At 39.0% G+C, this 27,338-nt stretch overlaps 1 protein-coding gene across 2 annotated transcripts in view; it reads left to right on the forward strand.

Moving 5' to 3' along the window:
• kif14 (kinesin family member 14) overlaps window positions 1-27,338 on the forward strand; it is a 114,462-nt gene that overhangs the window by 20,176 nt on the left and 66,948 nt on the right. For both annotated transcript variants that reach the window (XM_072573837.1, XM_072573838.1), the window contains exons 3-14: window positions 2,372-2,626; window positions 3,470-3,554; window positions 11,472-11,570; window positions 14,702-14,754; window positions 16,267-16,297; window positions 16,451-16,558; window positions 16,906-17,022; window positions 19,484-19,602; window positions 19,937-20,109; window positions 21,116-21,263; window positions 22,715-22,778; window positions 24,853-25,037. In XM_072573837.1, the coding sequence (XP_072429938.1) occupies window positions 2,372-2,626; window positions 3,470-3,554; window positions 11,472-11,570; window positions 14,702-14,754; window positions 16,267-16,297; window positions 16,451-16,558; window positions 16,906-17,022; window positions 19,484-19,602; window positions 19,937-20,109; window positions 21,116-21,263; window positions 22,715-22,778; window positions 24,853-25,037 (1,437 nt within the window). The remainder of the gene's footprint in view (window positions 1-2,371; window positions 2,627-3,469; window positions 3,555-11,471; window positions 11,571-14,701; window positions 14,755-16,266; window positions 16,298-16,450; window positions 16,559-16,905; window positions 17,023-19,483; window positions 19,603-19,936; window positions 20,110-21,115; window positions 21,264-22,714; window positions 22,779-24,852; window positions 25,038-27,338) is intronic.

Here is a 27,338-nt window from a genome sequence, read left to right on the forward strand (position 1 = left end):
TGGTAGAAATATACTTAAGAGGGAAATCAGGACGGCAAAATGGGGACCTGAGATAGTTTTGGCAAATAGTGTTCAGGAGAATCCAAAGGGATTCCACAAATACATTAAGGACAAAAGGGTAACTAGGGAGAGAATAGGCCCCCTCAAAGATCAGCAAGGCCGATGTGTGGAACTGCAGAAGATGAGGCAGATATTAAACTGGTATTTTGCATCAGTTTTACTGTGGAGAAGGGTGTGGAAAATAGTGAACATTGGGAAATAAACAGTGACATCTTGAAAAATGTCCATATTACAGAGGAGGTGGTGCTGGATGTCTTAAAATGCAGAAATGCGGTTAAATCCCTGGGACCTGATCAATTGTACCCTAAAAATTTGTGGGAAGCTAGGCAAGTGATTGCTGGATTCCTTGCTGAGATATGTGTATCATTTGAGATGCAGGAAGACTGGTGGTTGGCTAATGAGGTGCAACTATTGTAAGAAAGGTGGCAAGGGAAAACCAGGGAACTATAGACTGGTGTGCAAGTTGTTGGAGGGAGTCCTGAGGGACAACGATTTACACATACTTGGAGAAGCAAGGGCTGATTCGGGGCAATCAACATGGCTTTGTGCACGGGAAATCGTGTCTCACTAACTTGGCTGAGTTTTTTTCAAGAAGTAGCAAAGTGGATTGATGAGGGCAGAGCGGTGGACATGGTCCATATAGACTTTAGTAAGGTGTTCAACAAGTTTCCTCATGGTAGACTGGTTAGCAAGGTTAGATCACTTGGAATACAGGGAGAACTAGCCATTTGGATACAGAACTGGCTCAAAGATAGAAGACAGAGGTGGTGGAGGGTTGCTTTACAGACTGGAGGCCTGTGACCAGTGATGTGCCACAACGATTGGTGCTCTGTCCACTGATTCTCATCATTTATATCAATGATTTGGATGTGAACCTAGGAGGTATGGTTAGTAAGTTTGCAGATGACACCAAAATTCGTGGTGTAGTGGACAGCAAAGTAGGTTACCTCAAATTACAATGGGATCTTGCTCAGATGTGCCGATGGACCAAGGGGTGGCAGATGGAGTTTAATTTAGATAAATGTGAGGTGCTGGACTTTGGAAAGACAAAACATGATAGGACTTCATATAATCATAGAATCCCCACAATGTGGAAACAGGCCATTTGGCCCGACAAGTCCACACTGACACACCAAAGTGCCCAGTCCCATTCCCCTACCTGATTACTCTACATTTGCACCTAATCTACACCCCTGAACGCTATAGACAATTTAGTTTGGCCAATAACCTGCACATCGTTTGACTGGGATGAAACCAGAGTACCCGGAGGAAACTGTATGCAGACACAGGCAGAATTAGTTCTAAGGTACTGGGGGGTGTTGCTGAACAAAGACTTTGGAGTGCAGGTTCAAAGTTCCTTGCAGGTGGAATCACAGGTTGATAGGATGATGAGGAAGGTGTTTGGTATGCTTGCCTTTATTGGTCAGTGCATTGAGTACAGGAGTTGGGAGGTCATGTTGTGACTATACAGGACATTGGTTAGGCCACGTTTGGAATACTGCGTGTAATTCTGGTCTCCTTGCCATGGAAAGATGTTGTGAAACCTGAAAGGGTTCAGAAAAGATTTACAAAGATGTTGCCAGGGTTGGAAGATTTGAGCATTTGGGAGAGGCTGAATAGGCTAGGGCTGTTTTCCCTGGAGCATCGGAGGCTGAGGAGTTACCTTACAGAGGTTTATAAAATCATGAGGGGCATGGATAAGGTGAATAGTCAAGGTCTTTTCCCCAGGGTTGGGGAGCCCAAAACCAGAGGACATAGGTTTAAGGCGAGGGAGAAAGATTTAAAAGGGACATAAGGGGCAATTTTTTCCCGCAAGGGTGGTACGTGAATGGAATGAGTTGCCAGAGGAAATGGTGGAGGCTTGTACAATAATAACGTTTAAAAGGCATCTGGATAAGTATATGAATAGGAAGGGTTTAGAGGGACATGGGCCAAATGCTGGCAATGGGTTTAGATTTATTTAGGAAGTCTGGTCGGCGTGGGCGAGCAGAATTGAAGGGTCTGTTTCTGTGTTTTATATCTATATGAATCTCTAAATGGATCTTTTTAGCATTATGGTGTAGGTATATCAGGGCAGCATAGTGAAATATAGGTGAGAAATCTTTATCATGGAAACAAATTTTAAATGTGTGCAAAACGGTTTTAATCACTGATAAAGAAAAATATGACCATAATCAATCCCTTAACAGTGTGACACAGAGATGAAATGACAACATGTATTTTTCCTTTCTCTTCGTATTAGCTATTGTTACCATGATCATTTTCTCTACGTTTGTATGTTGAATATGTTTTTTTTTCAATTTTTATTTAGGGAAAAAAATGAAAATGCACAGCAAGTAATATTCATGCAAGGACAGGACACAATTGTGCAACACCCAGAAACAAATCGCACTTACTCTTTTACTTATGACTTTTCCTTTTGGTCATTTGATGGGTTACATCCTGAATTTTCAAGCCAGGAAGCTGTATATACGAACATAGGATTGCCGTTGCTAGAAAAAGCCTTTGAGGGGTACAACACATGTCTGTTTGCATATGGCCAGACTGGTTCTGGAAAATCATACACGTAAGTTTGGATAAAATTTGTTATGATTGGTTTGTTTTAATAATGAAGTAAAGTGTTGCATAAAATGTCCATATTATTACTGATCTGAATATCGCTCTACTGTGAAATATCACTAACCTTATTCACCAAAATCTAACTCTTGTTTGAGAATAATTTAGCTCAAAATTAATAATTTAGTTGGACCTACAACTAATGATGTTGTATTCTATCGACCAATTCAAGTACTGTATCAAAGTTGTCTTTATAGTGATCATGATACTCTTGTTTTAGAACATCAAATCCATCACTTTCATTTAAAAACAAAATACTGTGGATGCAAGAGATATGAAATAAAAATCAATAAAAATGGACCACTGTCATCGGTCCTCTCCGTAGCCTATTTGTTTTCAATTGCTTTTGCAAAACTACCTCAAAATAAGGAACTTCAGTGCATCATTTTGATACATTTCTATTCTTTATATTGCTTAATGTGAATTACCTGATAACTGCCATATTTAATGCAAGTGAATAAATTCATATTATCATAAATTTCAATCACGGCAATGGTGAGTCATAAATGTGCTATTATAACAAGAATCCGGAGTGTACTCTGCCCTAATGATCAGAAAAGCTCACTGGTATCTTGTTTAGTTAAAGAAACAGCAAATGAAGTAAAATGTTAACTGAGTAATGACTTCTGTTCAATGGTACCTAAAAATATTGCTATTAATGCAAAACTAAACTGATTCAAAGTTTCACCTGATACACTTTGAGAAACACTACATATTTTAATTCATTTTTAATACAATTTATTTCCATCAAGTTTGGTCCTGTTGCTTAAATATTGCTTTCCTTTCTTGAAAGGATGATGGGCTTCAGTGATGCGGGGATAATACCGAGGTTCTGTGAACAGTTATTCACCGAAGTAGCAAAAACTGAATTGCAACAGGTAATCTTTTTAAGGGCAAATTTATTATGTAGTAATGATCCATTCTCATTGAATTATAAAGTAATTCTGGAAGACTGCAATATAGATTAGTAGAAAAATTTTCCTTTCATTTTAACATACGCTAAGAGTGGAAATTGAACACCTAATTTTTAACCCAAAGCAGGAATTGACTCAGTAGTGCCCAAGAAAACAGACAGAGCCGTCTGATTTTAACACCCAAGCAATATCCACATGTCACTGTTCAGTTCCCACCCTAAACCTATCGGAAATTACAAAAGAACAACTGAAGGAAGAAGACTGCTGATCAGGACTTAAAGTATGGTTTCTGAATAAGTAACCAAAGAAGGGAATTTGAAACAACTTGTAATCAGGAAAATTGAGGGAATAAGTGCCTAAACTTTCCTTTAGGGAGTTTCACATGATTCTGGCTGCTGCTCTTGCCATGTCAGTTGGTGAGAATCCTAATTTGTTTATACTGTTCAGGTTGCTGATAAATTATGGGTCGACTTCCATTTTAATCAATACAATTCAATTTGCATGTTTTAAAAAGGACTTGGCAAGTTTTGGTTGTATATACTTGCCATCTGCTCATTGAAACATTTGAAGCAGGAGGAGGCCATTCAGCCCCTCAAATCTGCTCCACCATTCAATATAATCATGGCTGATCGCTAAGCTTGACCCTAAATCAGCCTCCCCCCACCCCACACCTTCCCCCCCCCCCCCCCCCCCCCCCCCCCCCCCCACCATTCCATGATATCCGCATTCCGTACGCTCACCAGTCTCTGGGTTCTTTTTTAAAGAAAACTTCTCATCTCAGTCCTAAAAATCTTAGCCTTAAACCATAATCCTTGGTTCTGGAATCCTCCACCAGAATCTGAATAAGTAACATAAATAACCATCTGACATGTCTATTCTGTTAGGAATTTATAGGTATCTGAGATTTCCCCCTCCAAACCCCTCCATTCTTCTAAACTCCAGTGAATATGATCTTAGCTGACTCAATCTTCCTTGTACATCAGACCTGCCCTCCCAGGCATCAAATTGGTAAACCTTCACTCAACTCCTTTTAGAGCAAGAACATCCTTTCTCATAGGGAGTCCAAAACTGTACACAATATTCCAAATGTGGCCTCATCAATACAGTGTATAATTGCAGTAAAACATCCTTGTTCCCGTACTCTAATCCTCTTGCTTTGCCCCCTTTACTGTTTGCTTTCAGTACTGGTGTACAAACACATGCAGGTCTTGTTGAACATTCCCCTCTCTTAATTTACAGCTATTCAAATAATAGTCAGCTTTCCTCTTTTTGCTACCAAAGTGGATAATCTCATCTTTATCCACATTATACTATATCTGCCATACTTTTGCCTCCTTAGCCTGTCCAAATTACAGTGCAACATTTCTGCATCCTCCTCATAGCTCATCCTTCCACCCAGCTTTGTCATCTGCAAATTTTGAGAGATTATATTTAGTTTCCTCATCTAAATCATTATTGTGATTAGCTGGGGTCTTATTACCAAGGCCTGTAGTATCCCATTAGTCGCTGTCTGCCATTCAGTAAAAGATCCATTTATTCCCACTGTTTCATGTCTGCTAACCAATTTTCTATGTATCTCAGTGCACTACCCTCAATCCCATGCGCATTAATTTTAAACATTAATCTGTTATGTGGGACTTTGTTGAAAGCCTTCTGTAAACCAAAAACCAAGTCCATTTGCTCCCCTGATCAAATCTCCAAGTTATGTCCTCAAAGATTTCCAGTAGATTTGTCAAGTATGATTTCCTTTTTTGCAATTCCATGCTGACTGTGTCTGATTCTACCACTATTTTCTCAGTTCTTGACGATAAAATCCTTACTCATGGTCTGTAGTATCTTACGAAACTACCAACACCAGGTAACTGATCAATAATTTTGTTTTCTGTCCACCTTCTTTAAATTGTGGGGTTACATTAGCTATGCTGAAATCTGTAGAACTGTTCCCGAGTCCAAAAAATCTTCGAAGATGACCACCAATGCATTCATTATTTGGAGGGGCACTTCCTTGAGCACTCTGGGATAAAGAATATCAGAGCCTGGGGATTTATAAGTCTTCAATCCCATCAATTTCTCCAACAGCATTTTCTGACTGATATAGATTTGCTTCAGTTCCTAATTTTCAGTAAACTCTGTGTTTCCCTATCATTTTTGATTATATTACAGGTAGTTCTTCTGTAATGCATGTTCCGTCAGCACTAATTGGCTATAACGCAATTAATGAATTGTATACATTGTTTGCATAATGCAAAGTTTCTGCTGAACGGGAATGGTGGGTTTTCCATCATGTGGTCTTCTACGGTGTGATTTCTATCGCAGTTTCGCATAGTGAAATTTTCTATAGCACGAGGTTGCAGAGGAACACAACTGTCGTGGTATAGCAGAACAATCTATATTTGTGTTCCCCCTTTTGTGAAGACAGAAGCAAAATATGAATTTGGGTTGTCAGCCATTTCACTGTTCTCCATATAAATTCCCATGTTTCTGACTATAAGGAACCAACACAATATCAAATCGATCATTTTCATTCAAAAGCAAAATACTGTGGATGCTAGAGATATGAAATAAAAATCAATAAAAATAGACCACTGTCATCAGTCCTCTCCATAGCCCATTTGTTTTCAACTGCTTTTGCAAAGCTACCTCAAAATAAGGAACTTTGTTGCATCACATTGATACATTTCTACTCTTCATATTGTATTCTTTGTCATTATAAATTCCCATGTTTCTATGGAAATACAAAAAAAACAGAAGTTTCCCTGCAATCTTACTCTTATCCTATTTTCTGCTTCTTAATCAATCCTTTGATCCTCCTTGACTGACTTCTAAACTATTCCCAGTCCTTGGGTCAATTGTTTTTCTCTTGCCAGTTTGTGTTCTTTTTTTGCATTGCAGACTATTTCTAACTTTCCTCATAAGCCACAGCTTTTTTTTTGTACAGAACCCCCACAATATGGAAACGGGCCATTCAGCCCAACAAGTCCACACCATCCTTCTGAAGAGCATCCCACCCTGACTCATTCCCCCTACCCTATACCTGTAACCCTGCATGTCCCTTGGCTAATGCACCTAACCTCCACATGCATGAAAAATAAGTGTACTTTCGCATGGCCAATCCACCTAACTTGCCCATCTTCAGACTGTGGGAGAGAACCTGAGCACCCAGCAGAAATCCACACAGATACTGGGAGAATGTGCAAACCCTACACAAGATGGTTGCTTGAACCCGGTCCCTGGCACTGTGAGGCAACAGTGCTAACCTCTGTGCTGCCCCTGTTCTCTTTGTACTCTTATGGCAGGCAGGAATGACCAATTTTTGTAGTTCATCCATTCTGTTTTTGAATGTTTGCAGTTGCCTAACCACTGTCATTCCTTCAGCAATATTTCCTAATCCATCATACCCAACTCGTGCCTCCAGCCAAGGTGGTTTCCCTTGAGATTCCGGCCCCTATTTTCTGAATCAACTACCTCCACTCTCCATCAAGATGGCCGTAACTTATCGATAAGGAGTCTTATTTTACCAATTACTTTACTCCAAGCAAGGAATCTACACTACTAGTTACTCCTTTCCTTTTGCATAATACTTTGTCTAAGATGGCCTGTTCTCTAGTTGGTTCCTCATCACATTCGTCCAGAAAACCATCTCTGAGATCTTCTAGGATCAGTTCTGAGGAAGAGTCACTGGAGCCAAAATATTAACTCTCCACAGTTAAACTGCCATACCTGCTGAACTTTTCCAGCGATTTGGTTTTGTTGCCAAGCTCTGTTGAGTCTGAATGGCTGATAATTGTCCACTTGAAAAGTGTATTATTTTTCAAGTTTCTGGTAAGCTTCATTCGAAGAGTACAAAAAGCAGAGGATAGAGAGGGTTAAGATGGAAGTGAGACAGGGAATTAAAATGCCAAGTGATGGAATATATTGGAGTCACACTTGACAAAATGGAGGTGTTCTGCAAAATGTCACCCAATCTATGCAAGGAGACCACATTGAGAGCAGTAAATACTGGTGTTAAAATTGAAAGATATACAAGTAAGACATTTTCATTGGGAAGGAGTATTTGGTTCCTGGTATAGTGGGAAAGGAGGACTTCTAAAAGGCAGGTGTTGCATCTCGTATCTTTATGTGGGAAAGAAAGGGGACTGGTGTGATAGAGGAGTAGACCAAACCAAAGAAAGGATATTATGATGGAATCTTGTCATTTGCGATTAACTGGGTTTGCCATTTTATGGGATATGTAAGATGGTCTTTGCACCAGGCCTATTCTTGTCATTCTCTTACTTTCTCTGGTTTGTAGACAACTGAGTCAGTGCCATCGACTGCTCTCACCCTGAAAAGGAACCTTTCCTCAACCTTGCTTCCAATTTCTACCTTCTCTTCACCATCACATGGTCCATCTCTGACTCTTCCTTTACTTCATTATCCTTTTGCTCCATTGCTGAGTTTAAACTATCGATTATATCTACAATGTATCCATTGACTCCTGTAAATACAATTTCTCCCACACTGCTTTCTATGTGGACTCTTCTAGTTTCTCGGTTCTCAGGCTTTGTCACACTTAATGCCTTGGAGAAAGTGAGGACTGCAGATGCTGGAGATCAGAGTTGAGAGTGTGGTGCTGGAGAAGCACAGCAAGTCAGGCAGCATCCGAGGAGCAGGTAAACCTGCTGAAGGACTTATGCCAGAAATATTGATTCTCCTTCTCGTCTGACGCTGCCTGACCTGCTGTGCTTTTCCAGCACCACACTCCTGACTCGCATTTAATGCCACCTACCATACCTTCTTCGATATGTCTTTTTTTTTCCTTAAGTAAGGACTCTTTTGTATTTGACAGGACCTTCAACTGTGTCCATTTCATTTCTCATACTTCTGCTCTCAACACATCGTGTACATTCCAGAATAATGATAGTTTCCTTTGTTCTCACCTTCCTACCCACAATCCTCCATGATGTATGGATAATCCACTGCCGCTTCAGACACCTCCAGGGCGATGGCACCACTAAGCATACCTTCCCTTTTTGGCAATTTGAAAGAAAGTACTACTCTGCTATCACCTCAATCATCGACTCCCTTTCCTGTACAAACGTAAGAGAAGTATACCTCTCCTCCTATTTCCCCTTTTCTGACATTATAGCCACCAAGCGCTCTTTCCAAATAATGCAGCATTTTACTCTCACTACTTTAATTTGTTGAGGTTATAATCCTGGGGTAGCAGTTCTTAGTGATGAGTTTGTTATTCACATTTACATTTTCTGTCGACTCGTACTTTTATTTCTATGCTTAGCTAACTCCTTTGACCTTGTATCATCAAACTTTTTGTCACTTAATGACTACACAAGCCCTTTTCTCCTTCCTTTCTCTCTGTAAATGCTTAAAACCTGTAGTATCTCTAACTTTACAAGCTCTGCTGAAAGATCAACTTATTATTTATTCTTTTCAACTTATCATTAATTATCTCTCTGCACAAATGCAGTCTGATCTGTTGACTATTTTCAGCATTTTGTTTTTACTTCAGATTTTCAGCAATATCAGTATTTTGATTTGGTGTTTAAATTCCAGGTTCTGAGAAACAACAAATTGACAACAAGCAGATATGTTGTCCGTGTTATGACTAAGGCTGGAGGAGTGCCTTGTCACTCTAGTCCCACTGCATCATAGGTCACAACATGAATAAAATATTTCTTTCCAGTTATCAAGGTAGCCAATCAAATTCCTTACCTTCATCATGGGAACATTGGCACCAACATTTGGGAAGGAGGGATCTTTACCATGGGCTGAGCTCCACCTGAATCATGCTGAGACCAGAGGCCTGATAAATCGCATAACTAGGGCTATGGATAGGGGTTAAAGCTAAATAGTGGGAGTTGTGGGGGTGGGGGTTTTCACTTCTATGGAAATTTATGGATAAAGTTAAAGTTGGGGAGGGCTCAATAGAGGTTATGTGCATCTCAGGATAAGTACTCTGACTCTGTATGGAAAGAGTCAGGCATCTAAGTTCAGGCACAGCAGATACGGAACAACTATGAAAAGGGGGACAGTCAATGTAAGACTGAGGGTGATGTTTTGTGTACTGCCTGCATTTAAGTATCAGGCAAAGTTTGTAATGCAGATTAAAATTGAGCAAGATCTTGTGAGTATCATAGCAATGTGGCTGCAAGGGGATCAGGGTTGGGAACTAAATGTCGAAGGAAACACATCTTATCAAAAGGACAGTCGGAGAGGGTGGGCTTGCCTTGTTTGTAAGATATTAAATTAAATTGATAACAAGAAATGATATAGAGTTGAAAGGTGCAGAATCTGTGTGGGTTGAGTTGAGGAACCTCAAAGAAAAAAGACACTGATGGGAGTTGTATACAGACCTCCTAGCAGTAGTCATGTAAGAAAAGGCATGTAAGAAAGGCACTACTCCAGTAATCATGGGGAACTTCAATATATAGGTAGATTGTGGAAAATCAGGTTGATAGCAGATCTCAAGTAATGGCATTTGTGGAATGTCTCTGAGATGGTGGCTTGTGATAAAGCCCTTGAGGCAGCAGATAATTCTGGATTTGGTGATGTGGAATGAGGTCAACTTGATTTAGGAGCTTAAGGTGAAAGATGCTCAAAGGGGCAATGACCATAATATAATAGAATCAAACTGCAGTTTGAGAGGGAGAAGTAGACCAATAGGAGGCTGGAAGAACACAGCAAGGCAAGCAGCATCAGGAGGTAGAGATGTCGACATTTTCAGGTATGACCCTTCTTTCCTGATGCTTGTCTACTTTGGATTCCAGCATCTGCAATTTTTTTTGTCTCTACGTTTGACAGGGAGAAGCTGGAATCAGATGTAATGTGTTTACAATTAATAAAGGTAACTACCACTCATGAAGGAGGAGCTGGTCAGTGTTGATTGGAAGGGGAGTTTAGCAGGGAAGGCAGTGAACCTACCTTGGAGCAGCAATGGTTGGAGTTTCTGGGGGTAATTTGGGAGGCAGAGCAGAAATTCATCACTAGAAAGAAGAAATATGCTGAGGGGAGAATGAGGTGCCCATGGCTGACAAGGAAAATCTGGGGCAGCAAAAAGTAAAAGAAAAAACATACAATGAGGTAAAGATTAGTGGAAAGCTCTTAAAAACCAAATGAGAACTAAAATAACCAATAAGAGGGCAGAATATGAAATATGAGGGCAAACCACCTCGTAATATAAAAGAAGATTGCAAGAGTTTTTTAAAGATATATAAAAACCAAGTATTGACATTTTACTGCTGGAAAATGATGCCAGAGAAGTAGTAACGGGGAGCAAAGAAATTTGGGAGGTGGTTGTATCATGGTGATGTCACTGAACTGGTAATCCAGAGACCCAGGCCTATGTTATTAGATTAGATTTTTTTATTAGATTACTTACAGTGTGGAAACAGGCCCTTCGGCCCAAAAAGTCCACACCGCCCCGCCGAAGCGCAACCCACCCATACCCCTACATATACCCCTTACCTAACACTACGGACAATTTAGCATGGCCAATTCACCTGCCCTGCACATGTTCTGGAGACTTGGATTCAAACCCCACCAGAACTGATGGTGAAATTTGAACTCAGTAAATATTTGGGTTTAAAAAGCTGGCCTGTTGATGACAATGTAACCACCGTTGATTGTCAGCATTAGGCATATTGTAACTTACCACTATGTGGAAAGGTTAAAATTCCCTTTAAAATATTTCAGACTAAAGTTAGAAATTTAAAACCAGTAATATTCTGATCTGTTTACTCAGCTACTTGTTTCACCGAACAGATCGCAGATCGTGTACTTTTACGATTTGCAATAAATCTGATCTTAATGTGAAAAGTCTTTTCTTTACAGGAGTTGCAAATAAAATATTATTTTGGTTATATTTCTTCTGACTCTTCAAAGGTCACCTACCATATTGAAATGAGCTATTTTGAAGTCTACAATGAGAAAATTCATGACTTGTTGGTTGGTGGGAATGCAAAGATGCAAGCAAAGCAATCTGTGAGTATGAAGTGAATTGTTCATTTCATCAATGTTTATTTTATATTTTCTAACTTTACGTTACTAGCGTTAAAAGCCTGAATTTGATATAACACCCAGAGATGAGGGTGTCACAGTTAGACCAAAGGTTCACTCTATCTCTCCACTGCTGTTTTAAATATAATTCTTTATGATTTATGATATTCTTAGGCTGAGAGAAAAAGTAAGAGGCTCTGATTTCTGCTGGTGTCAGTCTTGGTCGTCTGCCAAGGCAGATGGAAGACATTTAGCAACTTTTTTTTTGTTTTCTTTCTGCTTCTAATCTTGTACTGGGAGAAGGTCCTCTGTGTCAGTGGAAAAGGAGTCATCAAATAGGCGGGTGTTGCATTTCCTACATTTTAATTCACAGAATTGTTCCTAACTTTTATTTTGTTAACCCTGCAATGCCAGATAATATAAACTTGTAGAATGTAAATTCTGGACTTGGGTCCTTATTTTACTACATATAGTGAAGTAAAGTTTTGTATTGTAAATTTTGAGACAGCCTCTTTCTTAGTTACTAGCCGACTCCTAAACTGGAAACTATCGTATATCATTAAGCAGATGTAGAAAATTACTGCAGTCTCTGAAAATTCAATTTCCAATTAAGTTGGTGAGCTAATTTGAAGTGTTGCCAGTTTTACATTTCCCTTCACATTAATCTGGGAATGAAAGCCAGTTTAAAAATGTGTTGCTGGAAAAGCGCAGCAGGTCAGGCAGCATCCAAGGAGAAGGAGAATCGACGTATAAGCCCTTCGGGTATAAGCCCTTCTTCAGGAATGAGGAGGGTGTGCCAAGCAGGCTAAGATAAAAGGTAGGGAGGAGGGACTTGGGGGAGGGGCGTTGGGAATGCGATAGGTGGAAGGAGGTGAGAGTGAGGGTGATAGGCCAGAGAAGGGGTGGGGGCGGAGAGGTCAGGAAGAAGATTGCAGGTCAAGAAGGCGGTGCTGAGTCTGAGGGCTGGGACTGAGAAAAGGTGGGGGGAGGGGAAATGAGGTAGCTGGAGAAATCCGCATTCATCCCCTGTGGTTGGAGGGTTCCCAGGCGGAAGATGAGTCGCTCTTCCTCCAGGCGTCGTGTCGCCATGGTCTGGTGATGGAGGAGGCCAAGGAACTGCATGTCCTTGGCGGAGTGAGAGGGACAGTTAAAGTGTTCCGCCACGGGGCAGTTGGGTTGGTTGGTGCGGGTGTCCCAGAGTTGTTTTCTGAAACGTTCCGCAAGTAGGCGGCCCGTCTCCCCAATGTATAGGAGGCCACATCGGGTGCAGCAGATGCAGGTGAATTTCTGATGGATATTGAAGGATCCCTTGGGGCCTTGGAGGGAAGTGAGGGGGGAGGTGTGGGCGCAAGTTTTGCAGTTTTTGCGGTTGCAGGGGAAGGTGCCGGGAGTGGAGGTTGGGTTGGTGGGGGGTGTGGATATGACAAGGGAGTCGCGGAGGGAGTGGTCTTTTCAGAACACTGATAGGGGTGGGGAGGGAAATATATCCTTGGTGGTGGGGTCCATTTGGAGGTGGTGGAAATGACGAAGGATGATCCGATGTATCTGGAGGTTGGTGGGGTGGTAGGTGAGGACTAGTGGGGTTCTGTCCTGGTGGCGATTGGAGGGGCGGGGTTCAAGGGCGGAGGAGCGGGAAGTGGAGGAGATGCGGTGGAGAGTATTGTCAACCACGTCTGAGGGGAAATTGTGGTCGTTGAAGAAGGAGGCCATCTGGATTGTTCGGTATTGGATTTGGTCCTCCTGGGAGCAGATGTGGCGAAGGCGAAGGAATTGGGAATATGGGATGGCGTTTTTACAGGGGGTAGGGTGGGAAGAGGTGTAATCTAGGTAGCTGTGGGAGTCAGTCGGTTTATAGAATACATATGAAAGCCAGTTGTCATGCTTAATTCAACACCCTGCCTGAAACGAATCGTCTCAATGCAGAATTAAGTTTGGAATCATCCTGACTTGTGTACATTGTAGGCTGAGCGACAGGAAGAATCTTCTTCTATTAAAATGTCAAACTCGGAAGTTGTTGGCCAAAGTTATTGGATTAACTTAAATAGAGTTGTGCATTGGGACCGTGTAGAATCCCTGAAACTGATGAAGCCATGAGAACTGCCTGGGAAATTGAACTTTTTGGTCATTGATTCTCCTCCACCTAAAACTCTCCAAAAGAGTAACTTAAGTCAGAAATTAGAAAGTTACAACTCACTTAGCTCAGTAATTACCCAGAAAATGTTAGAGGATGAAAAATCATGTCTAAACTCTTGTGTAACTATTAAACTGACCATCTAAACTCACTGCTGAGTAGCGCCCCCCCCCCCCCCCCCCTTACCAATTCCTCTCCCGACCAGTCCTATCACCTTGACTCTAATTGATTGCGCATGCATGTGCACACAACCCAGCTTCTCCGTTCCCATCTGATCTTGCTGGAGCTGATGCCTCACATCTCAGCTGACCTGACCCTGTCAAGCCAACCCCATGCCAGTCTGAAAACCCTTGGTTAAACCAACCTGCTCTAGCTGTCAGACTTGGCACCCCTCATTGCCTGCCTGACATTTTCTCACACCCATAAACTCATACATTTGGATCCAACAGCTCCTCCCACTTGCCAAACCTGACACTCCTTCTGACCTTTTGAGCTAACCTAAGTACTCAGTCACTTGCCTGTCACCTGACCCAACTCACTCACTTAGTATCCAACCAACCTTGCATGCTATTGACATTACTTCCCCGGCATCCAAGCCACCTGGCCTTGCATGTTTACCATGTCATAGGGCTTGTCAGTGCTGCTGGACATTCAATTTAAAAAAAAGGGAACTGACTGCTACACAAGGGGATGTGCTTTCTGCAAAAAATATTCTTCACTGCTGGATTCACGGATTACTGGTCAGAGGAGGCCCCTGTCCAGGGATCTCCATGTAAAGAATGTAGCTGAAGTTAATTGTGTAATTTTTAATGTAATCAAGTGTGAAATAAGGTTTTCTGACTTTGACTGGCCCAAATATTCCAATGACTTTATCCTCCAGTTTTAATAGTTAGGTTGATGCTAATAGTGTTTGTATTGCAAGTATTATAGATTATATTGTGATACTATTCTAATGCCTAATTGAGCACTGTTTTGTTGCCTGTAGCTCCGAGTAAGAGAACATCCGGTCTTTGGACCCTATGTGGCCGATCTTTCTTTGTAAGTTATGGATATTTAGTTCATACTGTGGGTTGTGTACTTTGTCATCGTTCGCATCTTTTTTTAAATATAGTGGTAGTATTTATAAATGAATAGTTTTCTTCCTTTCTTTCATCACCTAGACAAATAAGAATTTATTTTATCCTTAACCATGGAGTGCAAAATCATTTGGGAAATTCTCCTTTTGAGTCTTCTGCCATGTATTAACACTTTGCTCAGATAACTTTCTTCCACTGTCCACATTTTAGATAACTTAAATTGTTTGAGTCATGCCTTTAGCTGTTTCTTTGATTGTCAGGAGTGTTATCTCGATTGTTTAGTGAAGTTAATGTTTCTTTATTTCGTTGATTCTTTAATGGAATATGTGCATCACTGGCTTGGCCAGTATTTCTGCCAAGCCCTAATTACCCTTGCTACAGTCCATATGATGTAGGTACTTTCATAATGCAGAAAGAATGGGAGTTTGAGGATTTTTAATTAGTGATGGTGAGGGAATGATATAATCCCAAGTCAGGATGGTGCATTTTGGAGGGTTACTTGCAGATGATGGTTCCTATGCATTTGTTGCCTTTCTCCCTTTTGTTGATTGATCGCAACTGTGGGCTTTGAAGGCTGACAGTTTGTTGATATTTAGAGTGATGGATTGGGTGTCAATCAAGTGGTTTCTTTTGTTCAGGATGGTCTCAAGCTGCTTAAGTGTTGTTGAATCTGCATTCATCCAAGAAATTGGAAAATATTCCACCAAATTTCTGACATGGACTGGTCTAAGAAATCCAGCAGGAAGTTACTTGCTTCAGAACCCAAACCTCTGATCTGCTCTTTTATCCACAGTATTTAATGTTGCTAGTGGAATTCAGCTTCTGGTCAATGGTAACCTCCTGGATGTGTAGGGGTATGGGAATCGAGCAATGGTATTGCCAGTGAATATCATGGAGAGATGGTGAGATTCTCTCTTGTTGGCAATAGCACTTGGTGTGAATGTTACTCATCAACCTCATTATTATTGTAGCATATTTGTAAATAATTGAGAGTTTTAAATTCAGTTTAAAGCTTTGTGAAAGTGAATGCTTTCCTCATTTTTAGATAAATAATCATACTTCCAGATAAAGATCATTTTCTTCAAAGAAATGGTGGAAAGAAAAGTTAATTGCGCAGGTTGGATTTTGCATTTCTATACTTAACATGGTCAATGTTTGGGACTGAAGCAGTAGAATATTTAACTCATGTCCTCTGTTTCTGAGGGATTAAACACTGATGCATCAGTGTCACTGAGATTTTTTGGTATGGAAATCTCTACTTGTGTATGCAGAACCAAACCAGGACTTTGATATTATGCAAAATTGAGCATTTGCCCATTTGTAAACAAGGAACAGTATTAATTTATTACACTTAACTGACGCTAAGATTTAAATCATACCTTTCATGGTCTGGAAGAGATTCCAAAGCCTGGTTTAAATATCGTACAGTATGAATGCTCTACTTTTTCTCAGTTACATTCTTGTTATTTTCCAGGAATGTTGTTACCTCTTATGCAGATGTTCAGGTAAGCATGACATCTGTTCTTTAAAATCAAAATGAGTTAATCTTTCTATGTAGTACATAAAAGTTTGGCTATGTACAGTTTAATTTTTGTATATTGCAGGGAACTGTCATAAGTACATGCACTTACTTTCTAAAACAATAATTTCTGCTTTAGGGTTGGCTGGAGCTAGGGAATAAGCAGAGAGCTACTGCAGCCACAGGCATGAATGAAAAGAGTTCCAGGTCTCATTCGGTCTTCACACTCATCATGACACAGACCAAGGTGCAAAATCACTATAGTAAACTTTAAATTATTTAGTGTTACTTTTACATTTACATTCACTTTTGCAAATTGCATTTATGTATCACATTAACTCTGTTACAAATACTAAGGAGTGAAGATCATTCCTTAAAATGAACACAAAAAAAGTACAAAGCTGGCATTCTGGAAATGATGTATAATCTGAGCAGCTCTATTAAAAATGAATATTACAATACGGCAGTTTGATAACCTTTGTGTTAATGTGATTGTTCTTGTTATGTAAACAATTCCCGCATGATTAGTAATGCTATAAATACTTTGTTCAACCAATTAATGGGCTTTTCAAGTTTTTTGTAATTGGCCTGCAGACAGAATTTGTTGAAGAGGAGGAACATGAACACTGTGTGACAAGCAAAATAAATCTAGTGGATCTTGCAGGAAGTGAACGATGCTTTACAGCTCAGACCAGTGGTGATAGACTAAAGGTATGAACTTTGCAAAGATTAATTATCTACAAATAGTTATATTTCTGTTCATTTCATGAGTTGAGGGAGTGCTGGTCAGGCCAGCAATTATATCCCTAATTGTTCTTCAGAAGATGGTGAGCTGCCTTCTAGGATAACTGTGGTTTGTTGGGGCCAGGGGGGGCAACACTGCTGCCAGCAAAGGAGTTCCAGGAGTTTGACCTAGTGACAGTGAAGCATTAGCAATATAGTTCCCAGTGCTCTAAGGCATTAGCTGCCCTTATCCTTTTAAGTTGTAGAAGTAGCAGATATGGAAGGTGCTGCTGAAGGATCGTTGAGTTGTTGCACTGTGTATCTTGTATGTAGGATACACTGCTGCAATTATACATCAGTGGTGGATGAAGTGCCAGTCATGTGGGTTGCTGGATCCTGGATTCTTTAAACTTCTTTATGTTGTCATAGCTGCACTCATCAAAATCAGGCAATTTGTAAAATCCATCACACTCCTGACTTTGCATTGTAAGTAGTGGGCAGGTTTCAGAGAATCAGGAGATGAGTTACTCGCTGCAGAGTTCCCAGTCTCCAATCTACTCTTGTAATCGTAGTATTTCAATGGCCGAATTAAATCTGCCTCTGGTACTGAAGGTACCAGACATTCATGGTAATGCCATTGAATGTCACAGGGAGGTATTTAGTTTTTTCTGTTGAAAATGGCCATTGGCCAACACTGTTGTGGCACAAATGTTATTTATACAATTACTGTTTTCTACTGGAAAGCTGCTCTCTGTCAATAAGGTTTATGGATATTATTTATATTTTGCTTAGACCTTTCAAAAAATTGCATCACAGGTCCTGGAAACTCAGCCCATTATCTGGCATCTATCACATGTGTGGTACCTTAATGCTGCATTATTCCCATAACCTTTAAATTTATTTTGAACCACTCACCCAATTTACTCCTAATTATTGAGATGTTAAATGCATATTCTATACCTCCTAACTCTGTGTAAAAGCAAAATCTCCTGTTCTGTCTTAAATCAGTTAAGTTAATCTTCTATATATTTGTTCTTCACTGAAATTTTTGGACGCAATGTATAAATGTAATTAACTGCTGACCGTGTGACTCATCTATAGCACAATCTGAATACAGCTTTATTACTTTGATTTGAAATGTGGGAGTACGGAAACAGTGAAGCAAAATGCACCATTTGTTTAGTTATTGTCAGTTTTGCTCACTTTTTGGTTTCTCCTCTCTATTGGATTATTTTGATTTGTTTCCCAGATGTGTACTTCACCACAACCCAAGTCAAGCACAATCCCTCTTTGGACATATGCTTCCCATCCTCCTTTATTGAAATCCTTGAACAGCATTGTGAAATCACTTTCATCAGACTAACTCCAGCAATTCTAGAAAGCAACCTGTCATCACTCTATATCAAGACCAGTTAGGGATAGGAAATCGATGCCAGATTTGTCAGCATATCCCTGTTTCATTCATGAAACGTAGGTGCCTTGTTTTTGGTCTTTTGCTCATGAATTCTTGAGCTGGCTGTTTGAATTCAGAAGTATAACATTTGTTGATTTCATGCATTGCTTTTGCTAGATGTCTTCTTCAATTGTTCTAGTAAAGATAGAGATTTACATTTTAGGCAGTTAAAGGATAGGTGAAGTATCCTGCCAATTTGTATCATATCATCTATGTTTGTTGAGGAACATCTGTTAGTGAAATTTAATTGTAATGAATGACCATTTTTGAATGTGTACTGGCTGACTACATTTTTCTAGTCCATGCTGACTATTTCTCTATCATGTTGGAGCCAAAGATATTCTGTTTGTGCAAATCTTTCATATTTTGGCCAATGGCAACTAATGGATTAATGACAACAATGTGAAAATGTATCTTTAAGGATAGTTTCCATCAAATGGTTATCAAAGTTGACAACATGACAATGTCTTTCCCTTAAAGCTTTGCATTCAATTAAACTGTGGCATTTTGGAGCAGAAGAACATTTTGCCTCTTAATCAGAATCTTTGTCTAAAGAAAGCTAGAATCACTTTTGAAGGTCTCGTAGGATTTTTAAAAAATCAAAATATTACCTAATCTCATCGAGCTCTGATGACTTGTAAATTACTAGATTTTCCTTGCCATCTTCTGATCCCTTTAATTCTACTCTATCTGTCTACTCCTGGTATTGCTATTTTACATTATGGTGCAGTGTCCCTTCCACAGGAAAAGTGGCACACTAATAAACAAACCCATCAAATGTGGACGCAATCATTTAGCTTCAAGGTTTGCGTTCACAAAAGAAATGACTTATTTCTACTGCACTGGATCTGACCCATTGATTGCAATTTTTTAAATAGAGATTATTCGTACCAAATGATCTTCTGCCTAGTTTGAGTCTTCTAGTTCATATATAGCTTCTAGATCACCACAGTGCCATTCTTTAACTTTGAAATACTGAAATTTTCTTTCATACAGGAAGGTGTAAGCATAAACAAATCTCTCTTCACCTTGGGAAAGGTTATATCTGCACTTTCAGAATACTTTCAGGCTAAGAAGAAAGTTTTTATACCTTACAGGGAATCAGTGCTAACATGGTGAGTTCTGAATTGCGTACCATGCTGGAAGTAAATGTAAATAGATTGTTGTAGCTCCATGGCCTTTTCATTTGCTGTCACTTATGACGCTTAACTATGTGTCAAAACTGACCTGAGTAAATTGCATTAAGCACTGAAAATGATGTAAAAGGAAATTACTTTAACAAGACTAATTAAACGTTAATGTAAAATAATACTTGATAGATTAAAGTTAGATTTTTCTTACATATGATTAATGCATTCTAGTATTTTCTGCATGTATGTTATTTTCTATTGCTTAATAACATTTTAATTCACTTATTCTTTTCTTTTGGTCATTTGAATCCTGGTGTAGGTTACTGAAAGACAGTCTTGGTGGCAATTCAAAAACAGCTATGATAGCGACCATCAGTCCATCTGCTTCTAATGTGGAAGAGACTCTTAGTACGCTTAGATATGCCAAACAGGCTCGTCAGATTATCAACGTCGCAAAAGTGAATGAGGACTCGAATGCAAAATTGATCAGAGGTTGTTTGACATTTTCTTTACAAATTAGCATACGTGGAGGTGTGCATTGCTTTGACATGAATGTTTTGAAATGGAAATTGGAGTTATAAGAAGTAGCATAAGCTTCAAGGTTGGATTATTTTCCAGAAAACAGTCAAATTTCAATAGTTTCAGTATCTTTCCCTTTGGGTTATGCAGTATTAATTATCCTTCATCATTTGAAGCCTGTATAGCAATGTACTAAAAAGTCAAATCATTTTTGTTCATTTAGAAATAGATTGGTCATTTGAGACCAAATATATTGTGACATAAATAAATCCTCTGCTATTCTTTGACTTTTTTTAGCATTTCGCCACTTATATTTTACCTTCTATATTTCTAAGTTTATATAATCTTGTAAATTTTGTAAATACACTTGTAACAATTAAATATTTGAATGTTGGAACTTCTGTGCTGTGGAGGAAATTTCCTTCCTAATCACAGAATGGTACGAGTGAGAACCTAAAGATAGCATGGGTTAGTTTTATGTAGGATTTATCAAAATGCATTTCATTAGGCCTTAACCAAACAATATGGCCAAAAATTAAGCTGTAATCAGGAAAATAGATTCAGTATTTACTTTACATGAACTAATGATCAGCATTATTCCAGAGTTAATGTGATAACAGTATTATACTTTGCAACAATTGAAATGAATTTCAACTTGAAAAGTATTTGATTTTAAGTTGATTTCACCCTGTAATGATCAACCCACATTGAAGACTTATTTTGGAAAATTCACCTCTTAAATTGTCCAGCAGGTGGCACTGTACTTTTGTCTCGGATTTCAACTAAATATATATAGAAAATAAATTTTGCTATTTCATTACAAAACTTTTCTACAAGAGAAACTGTTTTTTACTGATGTATTACAATCTGAGCAGGAAAAGTTTTGATAGAGTTGACATTTTTGTAGCCAGTTGCGGTTTTTTCACCACAGAGTTTTGAAAAATGTAATTTTTTTTCCTTTTGATTCTGGCTGAATCAGATCTGAAATTAGAAATTGAGAAGTTGAAAGCTGCCCAGATGAGTAGCCAAGGAATTCAGTCTGAGAGGTATAAAGCATCCCAAAAAGAAATAAAAGCCCTGAAGTTGAAGCTCAATCAACAGGAGAAGGAAATGGCAGAAGCACAAAGGTAAGATGGTGAATATGATTTATGTTAGATTTGGGATATTGAGTCTGGAAATGTAAAAAGAAATTTAGATTATCGAGCCCATCTTGTCAATAGATTGTTCATAATTGATTGAATTTAGTCAGTTTGTACATGCATATCAATTGAAAGACATCACTGATAACTTTCCCATGATCATTGTGGCTAGTATTTCCATTCCTAAGTCATCACCTGATCAATATCATTGCATCCATATCCAGCACTGTTTGTGGAAGAATGATCAAGGACTGCAGTTGCTCAATTAAAAGACCCAATGCAACTGGGCAACCAGAGAGGGGCAGTAATTGTGTCCTTTCTAGTATCACCTACGTCTTCGGAGCTAATTAAAGTAAAAGAGAGTTGACTGAGAGTTTATGCCTGAGATTTGGGGCTCAAAGTTGTGAGAAATTGTCAATTTGGCTATGTTATATCAGAATTACAAATGCAGATCTTCTAATTTCTAATATGATGCAACTGCCATTTTTTTCTACACAAAGTACAATGCACTGAATTCAAGAGTAAGTGGTTATCAAAAGTTAAATGTGGTAAGGCATTGCTTAGCCATCTGCGCAATTCAAAGTCTACTGTAATTCTCTATAAATTTGAGCAGTTTCAAACTACATTTCTGTGCTGAGGTAACTTTTATCAAATTAAACTTATGGTTCGCATAAGGCAAACTTACAGCCATTATTTCTTCATTTGAAAGAATATATGGACTTTGTGTCAGCTGAGCAATTGTACGATCCGCAATGCTTTTCATATTATTGAAGTGATTCCCAAAGGGAGACTACTGCAAAATTTACCCAGTTTTTAAAATCAATTCATTCTGGTTAAAATTTTAGCTAATACATCAAAATAGTAGTGCTATTTATGTCTTGTTATTTCAGACAAAAGGATAAGAGTAAAACCTAAATATTAGTCTTAAAGCATAATTAAGTTGAATCTCTTTTTTGCAATATCTTAAATCACACTTCAATTTATTTAAGTAGAAATTATTTCATTGATTATTTTCCTTTTGTATTCCTTCAGTCGTTTGTTTGTGTACTTAATTATATAGCAGCAATTTAATTTATATAGGATAAGTTTTTCTAGTACTGCTACTAGCCAGAAAACATGCTGCATTCATTGAACTATCAAGCATTTTGTCTTTAAGTGGCAATCGAAAATTGGAATTTTGCATTATTTATGATCACTTTGTCTTTAGCCAGCAGGGTGTAGTTTGTACAGCGTGTGTGTGTTAGTTATATATATGCACAGATATATATTCAGGTCTTACAATAGCTTGTTAAACATGCTTACAGCTTTGACTCCCCAAAGAGGGTCACTGAACTAAATGCATTGGTTCTGGTGATTATTGTGTGAAATGGACAAATAAAGCTGATGTATTGTTACCAACGTTCTGTGACAATGGAAAATATTTGTTGTGGCATCTTTAGGAGATGGAGAGAGAGGTTGGACGAAGCAGAAAAGCGAAAACTTGAGGAAGCAAGGGAATTACAGGTGATCAGTTGACTTTTCTTATTCTTTCATTTCCATGTTCATGTTATGTGCTGTGAAAGAAATAGCAATGAATAACACATTCTTATAATTTTATTCCTATGAAAACAGTATGAATGAAAATGTCAAGATAGTAATAAGTAGGGTCCTATTTTCTTTGTTAATATATTGTTTGTCTAGAATGTATTTAAATTTTACTCTTTTGGTTGGTTAAATGACTTGTATGGAAGTCCATCGTGGTATTTGAGAGCTTCTTGATGAAACTACTTAATTGAGGATGCCAGTCAGCAAGAACCAAGGGAATGACAGTGTTAGTGCAGTTTAGTGGGTTAATACCACACTTATGAGCAATATTCCTCAATACTGATGAGCTTTCTGACTTATACGACTGGGGCTGCTGGCACTTTTTATTTGTAACATTACTTGGGGAGTTGTGGGGAAAAAAATCCTAGAGATGAAACTAATGTTTCAGACATATTTGTTTCAAACCTGGTGGGGATAACAAAATATCAGAATTTACTGAATAATTTCACGTTTTTTGCAACTTTTACTTTCATATGAATCAGAACAAATACAAATTAAGCAACAATTAACAGGCAAATTATACTTCTTTTTTAAAAAAAAAGGTATATTTCACTTTAATGCAAAGTTGCACAGCCACAAATAGCTAAATCGCTACTTGGAGACAAAAAAATGTTGCGGACATCTTGGAGATATGGGGTACCCATGTAATCCATACAGTTTCACCATATGCTGCTGTTTTCACACTGGGTTGGTCAGGTGTTCTATCCAACAATAGCTTTCACCTTTTGTGTAGATTAGATTACTTACAGTGTGGGAACAGGCTCTTCAGCCCAACAAGTCCACACCGACCTGCCGAAGCGCAACCCACCCATACCCATTCCCTTCACCTAACGCTACGGACAATTTAGCATGGCCAATTCACCTAACATGCACATTTTTGGACTGAGAGGAAACCAGAGCACCTGGAGGAAACCTATGCAGACACGAGGAGAATGTGCAAACTCCACACAGTCAGTCACCTGAGGCGGGAATTGAACCCGGGTCTCTCGCACTTGAGGCAGCAGTGCTAACCACTGTGTCACCATGCTGCCCACTGTTCCACTGATATGGTTAACATCAAGTCTTATTTTCATGATCCCCTCTCACTCCCAGCTCTGATCACAAAAGTCTGGAGTTTACCAGAATATTTTTTCAACAGATCTATTGTTATAGTCCTGTTTTGCCAATAGACTCTTTCTGGTATAAAACACAAATCAGTGGTGTCTCCAAGCTATTCAAACTGGTTTCCAGGGGTACGAATGTTTGGTTTAACCAGCTCAAACATGCCTTTGAGTTCCTGTCTCCTTTTTTGGCCAAACAGAAAAACTGAGAGATTTGCTTCAAAACTTCTGAGTTTCTCTTTCTTTCTCTCTGCACTTGTACTTTAATTAATGTTTTCACCTCAACATTCTGTCCGCAACATCTTTTTTGTCTGGTCATATGGCTTCTGATGTGTCTTCCTTTTGGTACTGCTTTCAGGTCAAGGGTTATCAGGTCACATGGACTTATACTTATTATCCAAGAAAATTACAAATGATTGCTTTAGATTTTATACAAACTCGTTGGTCATTTTCAAACATTCTTAAAAGCAATTGCAGACTCTGCTGCTATTTTAAGGTAATTGCACTTTTTTGCACATGTTCCTTATTTGTTATGCTTCTAGGTCGAAGATCATCACTGGATAACTGGCAACAAGGCCGTGTAGTTCTGGAACTTTATCTATTTCAGATTTTGGTTTATTGAGTCTACTGCCATTGATCGAACTTGGTTCTGTTTTCCTGCCATGTTGGATCCAAACAGATCTTTTTGTGCAAAACCTTAAACATTTTAGCCAATGATAACTAATAGATTGTTGAGAATGATGTCAGAATATATCTTTAAGGATAGTTTCCACGAAGTCAGAAGTGGACAAATTGACAATACTCCGTCATTTGAACCTTGTACTCAGTTAAACTATGGTATTTTGTAGCAGAGGAAGAACATTTTGCCTATTAATTGAAATCTTTGTTGATAGAAAGCTGGAATCACTTTTAAAGTGGATAACAGTTTGCCAAATCTAGTGAATCTGAATGAAGATCCCCAGATTTCAGAGATGCTCCTGTACATGATAAAGGAAGGCCAGACAAGAGTGGGAAAGCAAAGACCAAACTCAAAGCATGATATCCAGCTTTCTGGGGCACTCATCGCTGATGATCACTGGTGAGTTAGAAAGTTTTGAATTCTTTGTATATCTAGATATGAAAAGAATGATTGTCTGTCTTTACTTGATAACTATGTTTTGTATTATTGCTTTGCTATCTAAATCTTCGCATTGAAAATTAAAGCTGACTTTATAAATGTCTTATTGTATCTCTGAATTATTTCAAACTGCTTTACATGAAATGCTATGGATTGCTGTAATTATTATTTTCTGGGCAAACTAGATCATTTGCAAATGGAAGGACCTTATAGACAACCAGGAAATAATGATTCTTTGTCCTTGACATAAAGGATTTAGAGGCGAATCAACTCGCCCCGCCTTACCAGCTTGTAACAGGCAGGGATAGGGAGAACTGAAGCAAAAGATGATGAATTTGGAAAAGCAGTAAAGGGAAAAGTAGAGACAGTCGACCAACAGTAAGGTGAAGAGGGGATCACTTAGCTCAGTTGGCTGGATAGCTGATTCGCAATGCGAAGTGAGACCAATAGTGTGGGTTCAATTTCTGTGCCAAGTGAGATTATTTATACAGTGAAAAGCAGGGATCTTCTTTCATTCACACATTGTTTTAACAGATTACGAGGTGAGGCGAGCTTTTCTGGGTGTTTGGTTTTAATTACCAGAGTGGTTTGACCTCTATCATAACACTAGCTTGAAGTATTAAATTGGGGGAATTTTGTCGAGTGGTCAGGAGATTGCAGAAATATCATCGCTAAGGGTGTTAAATGAATATTTCTCTTCAGTCTGGAAAAGGACAACGTAGGTATGAAATTCAGGAAAAGGGACTATGACAAACTTACATATTTTGACATAGGGGATGGGGAGGTATTGATGGGCTTAAAAATGGATAAATCCCGTGGCCCTATTCTAGGTTGCTGTGGGTGGTGAGGTGGAAATTGCAGGGGCTCTGACCCAAATTTTTAATTTTTAGAGGATGACTAATGTGGTAGAGGTGAACCATGAAATTACAAACCAGTGAGTTTCACTTCAGTGGTAGGGAACATATTGGAGAAAATTCTAAAGGAGAGAATTAATATCTGCCTGGAAAGCATGGGTTAATTAGCGAGAGTCAGCATGGTTTTATCAGAGAGAGGTCATGCCTAACAAAATTGATAGAATTTTTTTTGAAAATGTGATCAAGTATGTGGATGAGAGACGTTCCGTTGATGTAGCATATATGGCCTTTAGCAAAACTTTTGACGAGATACCACTTGGAAGACTGAGAAGGTTAAAGCACTTGTAATTCAGGGAAACCTGGCAAGATGGATCCGAAACTGACTTAGTGATAGAAGGCTGCTTGATTGACTCTGTAACTCTAAGATGATTGTCGGTTACAGGAAGATACCCATGGGCTGGTCAGATGGGCAGAGCAGTGACAGATGGATTTTAATTCTGGTACGTGTCAAGTGATGCACTTTGGAAAAAGAAACAAGACGCAGGAGTATCTAGTGAACGACAAGACACTTGGTAGCTCAGGTCTCTGAAATTGGCAGAACATGTAAATAGGATAGTTAAGGCTTTCATCAGTCATGGTATAGAGTATAAGAGCAATGAGGTAATGTTGGAATTGTACAATGTTGGTTAAGCCACAGATGGAGTACTGTGTGCAGTTTTGGTCACCTCACTACAGGAAGGATGTGATGGAACTAGAGTGAGTGACGAGGTGGCTCACCAAGTTGTTGCCTGGGATAGAACAGTTAAGCTATGAGGAGAGATGTGAGAGGCTTGCATTGTTCTCTTTAGAACAGAGAAGACTGAGGTGAGACATGATTTGAGGTGTATAAGATTGAGGGGTATGGACAAGGGATGTAGGGAACAACTGTTTCTCTTGGTTAAAGGGTCAATCATGAGGGGACGTTGGGTAAGGGGCAAGAGATTCAGAGGAGATTTGAGAAAAAAGCACTTTCATTTAGTGGGTGGTGGGAATCTGGAATGTACTGCCTGGGAAGGTAGTGAAGGCTAGAAACCTTCTAGCTTTTCGAACATATTTGGATGAGCATATGAAATATCATGACATTCAAGGATACGGGACAAGTGCACGCAATTAGGATTAGCTCACTTTGTGCTACTTATGTTGGTGCAAACTTGATGGGCTGAAGGGTCTTTTCTGTGCTGTATGATTGATATGAAATAAGACAAATTGACTTTGTCAGAAAGCGAGATGTTGATTTTTAAATTTGCTGGACTCTTAAAGTATTAGTTCATTTTAAATATTAGCTGTTTGAGAAAACAACCTATTTTAAACGGTCATCAAACTGAATTAAATGTGTTATCATTTTACTTGAATCTTTCTTGTGTTGTTT

Source organism: Chiloscyllium punctatum, chromosome 7 (genome assembly GCF_047496795.1).
Source record: "Chiloscyllium punctatum isolate Juve2018m chromosome 7, sChiPun1.3, whole genome shotgun sequence".
In the NCBI taxonomy this organism is placed as follows: Eukaryota; Metazoa; Chordata; class Chondrichthyes; order Orectolobiformes; family Hemiscylliidae; genus Chiloscyllium; species Chiloscyllium punctatum.